The 11,549-nt window shown below is 43.1% G+C and overlaps 1 protein-coding gene across 1 annotated transcript; it reads left to right on the top strand.

Moving 5' to 3' along the window:
• The first annotated feature begins 1,303 nt into the window (after positions 1-1,303).
• On the top strand, positions 1,304-10,369 carry b3galt2 (UDP-Gal:betaGlcNAc beta 1,3-galactosyltransferase, polypeptide 2). The gene is made up of 2 exons (XM_046392415.1): positions 1,304-2,161; positions 8,267-10,369. The coding sequence occupies exon 2, from the start codon at positions 8,613-8,615 to the stop codon at positions 9,939-9,941; it is 1,329 nt and encodes a 442-aa protein (XP_046248371.1). The 5' UTR covers positions 1,304-2,161; positions 8,267-8,612; the 3' UTR covers positions 9,942-10,369.
• Positions 10,370-11,549: the final 1,180 nt, after the last annotated feature.

The raw sequence follows: 11,549 nt of genomic DNA, 5'->3' as shown, positions 1-11,549 counted from the left end.
CTTGTGCTTTTGTCTTGTTTTGTTTGTTTGTTTGTTTTTCTTGTCAGCATGCAAAAGCATGCTAAATGTAGCTGGTAATCATGTGTGCATATTGATGCATCACTAATGTAACAAACAGGGCAAACCATGTGTTGTAAAATGTTACTGTCCAGCGAGAAGCATTAGGGGCAGCGTTAAACAAAGAGCACAATGGTGGCAAATCCAGCTGTTACCAGACAACCACTGGCCTCCATGCTCTTATGGAGTTAAATCCTCTTTTTTGTCCACCCACAGGGGGGTGGGGGAGCAGGGTGGTTGGAGGGAGTGATGCTGCGTTCATGTGATTATGGGAAAAGCAGGAAAAATGAGCTTCCTGTTTTGAAATACCACCCTCTTAAGGTTTCAGGTAAAAGACATGTGTGTGTGTCTACTGAATTATACTGAATGATTTGTACCAGTCTGAATTTTCTGGATCTTTTTGTTTTGTGCCAAACCAAAAGAAAAGATGATCTGCACAATAAAGCATAATTTCCACCATGGAATGCTTAAGGATGGCTCAAAACATCTCAGTCCTGCAGGAACTTTGTTTTCTTTATATACACATTCATTCAACATGACAATTAACAATCAATTATCAATTAGAAATCAGCTCAGACTTCAATCCAGTCACCAGAATGAATGTTGACATCGTCCTAAAGATTGTTTTTATAAACCTGGAGAAACATACTTTTTCAAAGGAATTTAGTGGTGGTTTTTTTGACAGCTCTGAACAAGTATGAACATATAAACCCTGTCAAGCAGCCGTCGATGGTTTCATGACTGTAAGTTTCATATCTGAATTGTATAAGTATAGAGCTCAAAAAACGTTGCGTCTGTCACGCAACATGGTTAGCTAAGAAACATAACATTTAAAATTTTCTAAAAATTCAAACGCTCATATCAAACGTTTTATCGCTTTCTTTAAAATATGTGACCACTTATGCGTACTTTTTCAATACCACATCCAAATCAGCACTCAAAGTCGTGTCAAACATGATAACTGCCTTTTAATGGAACTAAAACCCGACTAAGCTAGACTGAGACCTGAAAGCTCTTGAAAATGAGTCTAATAATCACACACTATCATAATAAAATACCACACTGCCCATAATAATAACGGCTGTACCTTTAGCAAGTTTTAATTGTACGCTTTATGTGCTGGGTCGTGTATTTATGAATGTGTGTGTGTGTGTGTGTGTGTCTATGTGTGTTGACGGGGATTTTCACCCACACCCCATGAAGGCAACATGAGCGTGGGTCACGTGAAATGCTCCGCTAATAATGCAGTGACGTGGTGGAGGTCCGTCAGTGTAGCTGTTTCTGACAGTCAGCCTGCCCGGGTTGGGCAGCTGCGTTGCCCGGCTGAGAAATCCGACAGGGGTCGGTCCAAGTCAGCGCGGAGGAAAAGATCCAGGAGAGAAAAAGAAGAAGGAGCGGAGTGGGGAGGGCAGGACAGACGACCGCTTGTTGTTGTTGTTGTTGTTTTTCTTTCGGGACTCGGGGAACATGTTTTGGCAGTGATTGGACTCTGAGGTGGGAGAGGATATTGTTTTTTATTCCGGTTTTCTTCCTCGCTTTCACTGCGCTGACACTGTGCATCAACCTGCCGAGCGTCGTGAAGGACCAGCCGCACTCCTGCTGCTCTGTCCCTCCTTCCAGCGCGCAGGGCTCCGGATAAACGTGTGTGGATACTGTGGGGGGGTCTCTCTTTCATTTTTACCTCGAATAACATCTCTGGACAGGGAGATAAACTAGGATAAGATCAGGAAACAACGGCGAAAGAGCGAAGGGAAGAAAAAAAAACACATTTAACAGCTTAAGTAGTGAGGCGGAGGGACGCTGTGGTGTATAACGGACACAAGGAGCAGGAGAGACAGCAGGAGAGGAGGAGGCGCAGCAGGAGGAGAACCAAGAACCTGCAGGTTTGTTGAGCCTGTGGGGATGAGGACGTGGAGGGACGTAACACATCCGAGGTGTCAGTGTGAGTAGAGAAGAGGGAGCTGGAAGAAGAGAGCCATTAAAGCCCGGATCCAGTCCAAGGAGCCGGTGATGGAGGGTGAAGGCACCGCGGTTCACACGCTCCGCCAGCCGACCGCAGCCCTGTCGGAAGCCGCAGCAGCCGCAGCAGCATGAGGAGGAGGAGGTACGCAGCCCTGCACGTCTCATCGGTCCTCCACATCCTCATTATTCATTTAGCCTTCTCCGCCCTCCTCTCTCCTCCATTAGATTCAGCCATCCACCCTTCCCAGCCGACTTGAATATCCATCACCCATCAGTCCATACGTAAATCTATGCCCTTCCTCTATCCCGCGCCTCCTCCCCGTCAGGCACTTTTTGGACCCCCCAGTGGCTCCCTAAAACGTTGCAGTGACGCTCAGGGCAGTCAGGCAGGTGCTCAAGGCAGATCTACCCCAGGAAAATTAAAAATAGTTCAATTTTATTGTTACATGCTCCCTCAGGATGAATGCTAATAGTTCACTTTTCCTTCTTTCTCCTTGTCTAGAGAGTCTTCTTCTCGCTATCAGAAATTCCTGAAGTTACAAACACTGTCATCAAAAAGGGGATTCATTTAGACTCAAGTTTAGGAAAGCACTTCTTGGACCTGCCAAGAGGTGAGGCCAGGGAGTTCCTATTGATCCACTTCAATTAACAGGGTTTTTTATCCACTTCATCACGTCCAGCAGACAGAACTATTTGGCACTTAAGTGTGCACATTCTTATGTATGCCTGCTCACTGATGAGACTGACATAAAATGTGAGAAAACAGAAGCTAAGCTCGCCATCTGGGTATTCTTTCTGCCCACTAGACTATCACACTTTAATAGGGTCCAATTTTCAAACCACCTCATAATTTATTGCTGTGGCATCTGAATTGACATCCCTGGAAAGGATCGAAGTGAGGAGAATACAACCATGCTTTATTAACAAATAAACCAGAAATAGAGCCAGGATTAAATTCAGTGGTAAAAGTTGGCAACAGCACAATGAGCAGGGTTGGCTATCACTCATACTGAATGAAAGAAAATCATTGTCATATAATATTTACTACAGCTACAGCAGCTCCGAGCTGCCAAAGCTTTATTTCCCAGAGGCATCTTGTATTTTTGAGTCCAGTTTTAAGAGACTGCTCGATCCTTTGTTACAACCTTTTTCAGGTTAATTTAAATGTTGCACTGTGTGTCTACATTATATGGCTTTGACTTTTGCATTAAAGGCTCAGTTCTCACAAAGAACAAAAAAAAAAAAACATTTTCTCATTAGTTTTGGCGTCATCTAGTAAAGTTGTGCGATGTCCCTCCATCCAAGATTTCTGCCTCCATCCCCTTTACAAGATAATTTCATTGTTGATAATCCTGCCTTTTTTATGATCCTTTTATCATTTCAGAAAAAAATTTAAAAAAATGCTCATTTTAGTTACCTAAAACCCAAGCTGACAACTTCAGATTGCCTTTTTTTGTCCAACCAACTTTCCAGAAGTCATCTTACTGTCGGATTACACAAAGACATGCAAAGAAATTCTCCGAATCTGGAGGCTAACACTCAGGAGATTTTGGCGTTTGTGCTAAAAAAAATGACCTGTTATGAACTATTATTAAAGCAGTTGCTGATGATTATCTCTCAAACAACTGATGGTGAACTTATTGTTTCAGATCAAAAACAGAAATATGAAACAAATCATTTATTCTTCCTAATGAACAAACCTTAGTGGGAACAGTTAGTTTCTATGAAAACAAAATGCTTTGCGCTGCTGTAGGTGGAGATGAAGGCCTCACTTACGGTCAAAACAGGAGCAGAGCACCCGTGGCCTGGCCCAGATCTGACCAGCCTCTAGTGGGTGAAGGGTAAAAACAGCTGACCATCCAGTGTCACTCATCTGCTCTGCAACGCTTAGCAACAACATGGCCTTCCTCTCCCAGTGGTGCTATCCTAGTTGAGTCACAGATACACCAAACAACATTTTCACAGGGTCACTTCAGTGAAATACTCCCCAAGGCATTTTATCTTTTTCTTACAATTTTTTTTTTATTGGGACTATTTCTTGATTAGAACGACTGTTGTTGTGGACACTGCACATGACCAAACATCAGTCAGTGAGAAAACGCTAGCAGGTATTTCAACACAGGTATTATGGAGAGAAAAGAAACTAAAGAGAATAAATGGACAGCACCACCTGTTGTCCAATTAATACCTTTAGTTTAGTTTAAAAGAAAAAAACAAAAAACAATCCAATAGAAATTCTTTTTAAATAAATACATTTAAAATATGATGTACACTTTTGCAAATTTTTCATCCTTGAATGATGAAGATTTGAACTCAAATCTATCACACCAGTAATTTCCAACCAGGGCTGTTTGTGCTCCTGCAGTTGTATATACAAATTAATGGCATAATATGCAGCAATTGTCAGTTGCTCTAAACACACTGACAATTCTGGAGAAAGACAGTTGGTTGTTGAGTCTGTTTACCAGGTCATCAAATGACGACCAATCCAAAATGTCAGTAATGACCAGGGAATGATACTCACTTTCTCCAGAATTGTTGACACCGGCAAATTAATGAGAACATAATAAAATACAGGCAGGCTCTGTGCAGATGCAGACACTTCACTTTGGTAATAGAGAACTGGGAATAACGGCCTGTCAAGGAGCTCACACTGAATCAGATGGAGATACTGAAAGTTAGGAAAAAGGACCAAGCGCACCACCCGTCACCTCTACTTCACTTGCTTTCCCGGCAGTCTCTGCGAACTCTTCACCGCAATCAGATGGTAAGCAAGAGTTGTTGAAAAGGAGTGCAGCTGAACAGGGGACAGGAAAGAGATCAGGATGAAGAGGGATTAGGATGAGACCAAAGCAGCACTGAGAGGAGAGGTGTGGACTCACCAACAGCCTCTTTGCTTTCAGCTGACTTCTCTGAACAAAGCCCGACACTGAATTGCCTACAAGATTTCTTTTTAAAGGTGGACCCAGCATGACCTTGTCACAACAAAAGCAGACATGAAATTCTCAAAAGTCATTTCTGTGCAGGCCATGCTCTAACAGCAGTGAACTAGTTCAGATATGTCTCAGCAACATAAGCAATACACAGGGGCATATCAAGGGGTGACTGGGGTGGCCCAAGACCAGACTCACCTGAACCAAAGGTTTCTGAATTAGTTAATCAGTTAATTTCTACTAAAAGTAAAGTGGCCACGTCTGGTGCTGAAAAATTTTGCCAAAAATTTCAGTTCCTCAAATGGCCACTTGATCTGGAGGAGCCCTCATTAAGCAAAAGGCAGTCACCATTTCTTTGTTAAAATATTGCTTTGTAATATGTTCTAATTAACAAAAAAACAAAAAACATTTTTTTCCCTTTTTTTTTTCTTTTCTTCAGCCTGATCAAGGCCAAGTGCTGCAGCCCTAATTTAACATTAAAAAGTATCGTAAATGTAGTGCTTGAGTGACGACAGTTGCTTCAAGGCAGTGTTATTAGACAGAACGGGAACCTCACTCAGCCACATAATCAGTCAGGCCTGTTTCAATAAAGCAGAGTTTAACCTCTAACTCGACTGAACAGCCACTCTAAACGGCTCACAGATGGGAGCAGTATTTTTCTTGAGGAAAATGTGTCACTAACACAAAGTGCGCTGTTTTACTCAGTGAAGGTCATATCCTCATCGACATCTGCCAAGCTTGCTTTGAATGCATTACACATATTTTGGAGGCAAAAACGGGCTGGGTTGTTTATGTAGGTGTGGAAACAATGAAAGCAAACTGTGGAGAGCTGTGTTCATACCTTTCTCCAGAGGGTTTCTCCTCCTTTCATTCTATCTTTTTCCCTCTTGGTTTGAAGCTGATGTGGTGACAGAGATAACACCATAATTTATGCCTACTATGTCACCGTGTCACTCCCCCAGCTTTCGTTCTGATTATTGACCGCCGCAGAATCACTGGGGCTTTAATTAGCGCAAGTGTAACTAATTGGCTTTCATAGAAGTGACATTGATGGGAGGCAAGAAAATGAATTAATGAGGAGAGGCATTGGCAGATTAAATAGAACTGCAAAAAAGTAAAAGTGAATGTCTGATGTCCCTGTGAAAGTGGCATTTATGTTGAAAACAAACAAAAAAAAACCCAAAGTTGTACGCTCAACCAGTCATGGTTGTCTGCATGCAAGTGTGTGTGTGGGCGTCCATTAAGTGTGTGTAGTGTGTATCTCTGTGTACATGTGTATTTATGTGTATGTCCTTCCCTCTGTGTGTGTGCACATTTCATCAGAGCACACATAACTAGATGTTCATTTAGTTGACAGCAGAAATCTCTCAAGCGCTGGATGTGCTTCGATGTAAAGTATGTTAACCTTTAAAACAAAGCCGGCCCTGGCCCCTCTCATTCTCCTGTAATTGCTTGCGCTGGGTAAGCACACTTGCCTGAAAAGGTTATCGTGTTCCTTGCCAGTTGTCATGATGAATGAGCAAACATAGCAGGAAATGGAAATTTGAAGTTTGGAAAATCTGCCACACACTAACCAGCATGTAGCTTTTGCACGAAATAATGTTTTGTTGTTTGGTGTCTGCAAAGTATTAGATGCAAGCAAACAAACAAAAAGGCAAGACAGGCAGTCAGTAAATTAACACAGTCAGCAAGGAAGGATGGATTCGAGACTTGCACTGCTGCTACATTAATATTCAGTAAATTCTAGTAAGTCTCTGCTGGCATATTCTGTTTTCTCTGATGGTGTGTGTGTGTGTGTGTGTGTTAAGTTAACAGCAGTAATGATGGATGTGCTTTGTGTAGATATAATAATGTGTGATGTGCACATGCATCTTTCATGTGAATCTGCAGACATGAGAGTGTTTATGTTTGCCCTGTGTTTGCTTTGTATGTTATTAAGTCTGAACAGAATTAGATTTTGTATTAGTGGGTCTGTGAACACAAAAATGATTATGTGTGCAGTATTTGGTGTGCATATGATTATGTGCAATGCGCGGTAAATTTCGTGCTTGTGCAAACTGTTTGTTTGCCTTGGTGAGTTAGAGAATCAGTATGTGCATATGCGATCCCCTTTGTGCCTCCCTTGGTGCACAACTCCCTGTGGGCAACAGATGCAATCATTCACGTTACATTTTGTCTGCGTTTGTTGCCTGTTTGTGTGTTTGCATGTGTACTTTTATGGGCATGTTCCCTTGTATGTCCTGTATTTATGCCTGGAAGATCAAGCAAGTCTGGGTGGTCTCAGCTAGAGAGCAGACAGCATTGATAAGCTGAAGGTGGAAGGTGAATGGCGGATGAATGCTGTTATCGCCAGAGGCTGGCTCAGGTTTTTGCACCAGTGCCTGCTGGACCCTGAAAACTCATTCTGACAGATGCATCTCCTCCCTCGCTGTCGACACGCAGTGGGGGGCTGATGACACTCGCTCGCCCAAGCAGCTCAGAGTAGCGTTAGCTGGCACCATGTTGAGCAAACCTGCAATTTATACTTGTGCCTCAGGCATTAAGCTGAATAATGATATGCAAGAGGCAGCCACCACCGCACTATGCCCAGCACCAGACAACCAGACATAGTTTCCACAAAGAGAGTATTTTCTACTCTTCACTATTTTTATTGTTATTCATAACTGTGAGATGAGCACGTGATGATCTAGGAAATGTTCTTATTTTCAGACATTATGTAGTAACAGGAAAACTCATGCTCATTTCGTCAGTTATGTCAACAATGAAACTGATTTATTCTGAAAATGTATGATGCTGTAACACAGCAACAAGGCACGCATCTGGACGGTCCTTTTTCTTTCAATCATACAGATGCACTTTATTTTTACAGCAGAAATCTTCCCTTCTGCCACTGACTTGCTCTCAGCAATATTCCCTAAATGTCTGAATCTCCCATTCTCTTTCCCCAAAGCCACATCTCCAGAGCCTTCTGAGTTCTGTGTTTCTGTCCAATCAGAAATGCTGCAGCTCTGCCATATTGATTCAGCTTCTCCCTTTCAAAATGTTAAGTCAGCTTACCCAAAGTGCCATTTGCCATAGTGGCCGCTGCATCCACAGAAAACTCTAATTGGGGTTTTTGCATCTGGAAGAAATTAATTCGTAAAGTCTGAGTGTGTCAAAACAAATCATAAATTAAATGATTAAGAAATAAGCTCAGTTGTCCCCACAAGTACAGTAAAAAGCATATCTGAAACTCAACTGATGTGGTTCAGTGCCAGTGAATACGAGGTGCTTTTTGGACAACTGCCAAGACTGTTTCTTTTCTCTCTTTTCAGAGCAAACATAGAGGAGGTGACCCTTATCATACCCTGAAGGAGACGAGACACAGAGCATGGTCTTGTATTTGTCTACAGTGCCAAAAGAGCACCAGGGAGAAGCCTCAATGGCCAGAGAATCATCGCCTTCCTAGCTCCATCAGGAGCCCTTTTAACCCTGCTCAAACCTGCACTGGGGGGCTCAAACGTTCCCCTGACTTCACCAGGAGGCTCACTCCAACCCGTCTGCCAGCTCAGATAACCCTCTGACTGTTGGCAACCACATGTTTGAGGTGACTATATGTGACCGCCGCCGCCGCCCATTCTCGAGCAGCAGCAGCAGCCTCCTGCGACCTCGATCTGCACCATGCAGTGGAGACGGCGGCACTGCTGTCCCATCAAGATGACCTGGACGGTCAAGCGTTCGCTCTTCAGGACCCATGTGGCAGGCCTCCTCTCCCTGGCTCTACTCTTCACCCTCTTCTTATTTTTCAGCCACCAGGACTGGCTGCCAGGACGCAGTGGGCCCCGGGAAAACCCATTGGCCTACACTGTCAGGGGCTTTCGCAGCCCCAAGGGAGAAGCCAACCAGAGCAACTCCCTGAGGAGCCTGTGGAGGGAGACGGGATATGTAGCGCCAAAGCCTCTGCTCAATCTCAGCTCTCAGCAGGCGGATGGGGCAGTAGGGGAGGCAGCAGGAGGTGGTGGAGGAGGAGGAGGACCCAGGATGGGAGTAATGGGCCTTGGGGACTCCATGAGCACTAACAACAGTTTACAGATGGAGATGGGTGTAGGAGGGAGACTCAGCGCTCAGCCCTACCGCTACATTCTGAATGAGCCCTTCAAATGTAGGGACAGCACTCCATTCCTCATCCTTCTAATTGCTGCAGAACCCAGCCAGGCCGATGCCCGCAATGCTATCCGCCAGACATGGGGAAATGAGAGCACAGCAATGGGTCTGGGTTTTGTCCGTCTTTTCCTGCTTGGCACAGGAAAGAGCTCAGACACCTTTCTCCAGAGCAGCATAGAGGAAGAGAGCCGTGTTTACCATGACATCATCCAACAGGACTATCAGGACACTTACTACAACCTGACCATTAAAACCCTGATGGGCTTGAACTGGGTGGCCACCTATTGCCCACATGCCTCCTATGTGATGAAGACAGACAGTGATATGTTTGTCAATACTGAGTATCTCATCCAAAAGCTGCTGAAGCCAGAGCTGCCTCCCAAGCAGAGGTACTTCACTGGCTATCTGATGAGGGGCTATGCACCAAATCGAAACAAGGACAGCAAGTGGTACATGCCGCCCGAGCTGTACCCAAGCGAGCGCTACCCAATATTCTGCTCGGGCACTGGGTACGTGTTCTCAGGGGACATGGCCGAGCTGATCTACCAGGCCTCTCTCAGCATACGTAGGCTGCACCTGGAGGACGTTTATGTGGGGATCTGCCTGGCAAAGCTGCGCATCGACCCAGTGCCCCCTCCCAACGAGTTCCTCTTCAACCATTGGCGGGTGTCTTACTCTAGTTGCAAGTACAGTCACCTGATCACATCCCATCAGTTCCACCCCAATGAACTCATCAAGTACTGGAACCACTTGCAGAGCAACAAGCACAATGCCTGTATCAACATGGCCAAGGAAAAGAACGGCAGGTACAGACACCGAAAGTTTCATGGAGAGAGGCCTCCTTGATCCATCCTGTGATGACCACCCGCCTCAAAAAAGGGAGATGGGCGCACTGTAACTACAGCCAGTGGAGGGCATGTTGAACTCAGCACTATACACTACATGAGGAAAAGCACATTGTTTTTGGTATTGTGTACAGTTGATGATTCAAACTATTTTTTTAATTTGAGAAAAAGTGTCAAGTATTGTAAACCTGTTGAGCTTTTTTTGAAGGAGAGATTGGAGGACATGTGTGATATGGAGCACACACAAAAAGTGTTGCTGCTCAAGAATGGAATAATTCAGGTGCCAACAGAAAGGTGGTAATTGAAGCTACAGTTAATATGAGGGCTTTCCTCTAAAGGTTAGTACAATTTGTCGCACTCTGCAAATCTAAAAAACAAACAAACAAAAAAAAAACAAAAAACAAAACTAAGACACAATTTGTGTTTACACAGACAAAGGGAAATGCACATGTATCATGTCGACAGTTACACTACCTAAATATGAATGATGTTGACCAGTTATGCTGCCCTGTTTCTCAGTGTTTACTTTACAGATTTATCAAAGAATATGACTCTAAAGAGAAGGTCTATCTGTCATATGCTGTATTTCATTTTAAAAAATCAACATGAAAACACTCAGAATCACGTCAGAGATGACTGAGATTGTATTTTTTAAAGCTTTACATTGAGTATGACTCTGCACCTGAGCAAATGTGCAATGAATCAATTAACAATTAAATGTTCTGAATTCATTTTGTTTGCATTTGTTTGTGTGTGATTTATCTGAGACGGAACAAATGAAGCACTTTTAGTAGCTGTACATACATGGGCTAGCACTTAAATTCAATAATACCATTTATCAGCAGTCAGTGGAGTCATATTGTGATGCTTTAGACATGTTGAGCCAAATTTTAATTATTAACAAGTTTTTGTTTTAACTTAAGTGGTTGGATTGGATTCCAATGGAATTGCTCTGCAAATCAAGTTGAGTTGAATGACAAAAAGTCAAATAGGTCTGCTTTAATCTGATTAAGTTTTGTGGGCAATATTGGCACTATCAGTAACAAAGGTTAAAGATTTACAGCCAGTGACTGCCTGGTGTAACTGCTGTGTAGCTCACTGACCCAGCTAGTTGATACCTAACAAATTTATTTTGACTGAAGAGTAAAAAATATAACATGTAAACTGGCAAAATGTAAACTTACATCTAACAAAATAGGCCATCATTCAAATTACATTATGCTAACATAATTTGATATTTCCCTCTTACTGTAAACTAAATACTAGGACTAAATCTGAAACACATTTGTCAATGTAAACACATTAAAACAAAGTAACAGAAACATTTACTTAGTCCTGGCAGTTAAATTTAATATATCACTTGATCCCCTACAATTATTTAGACAGTCAGGCTACGTAATAGCTTGTGTTGCTCCTGTAACTTTCCTATACAGTTGATGGCTTTTGATGGTGTGTTGCTTAGCAACAATTTACACATTACCAAATCACAAAAACTGAATGATGATTGATGATTAGCTGGTGCAGTGCCGTTCAGGATTCTTTACAGGCCATTTGTTTTGGGAAGGTGTGATCCAAAGAATTCACAGTCACGTCACTTCTCATTTTTAAT

This window comes from Scatophagus argus, chromosome 6 (assembly GCF_020382885.2).
Source record: "Scatophagus argus isolate fScaArg1 chromosome 6, fScaArg1.pri, whole genome shotgun sequence".
NCBI lineage: Eukaryota > Metazoa > Chordata > Actinopteri > Scatophagidae > Scatophagus > Scatophagus argus.
The sequence above is the reverse complement of the archived record's forward strand: the minus strand, read 5'-3'. Positions and strand labels throughout refer to the sequence as shown.

Coding starts and splice junctions, on each gene's coding strand:
- b3galt2 (XM_046392415.1), top strand. CDS start 8,613: ATGCAGTGGAGACGGCGGCACTGCTGTCCCATCAAGATGACCTGGACG.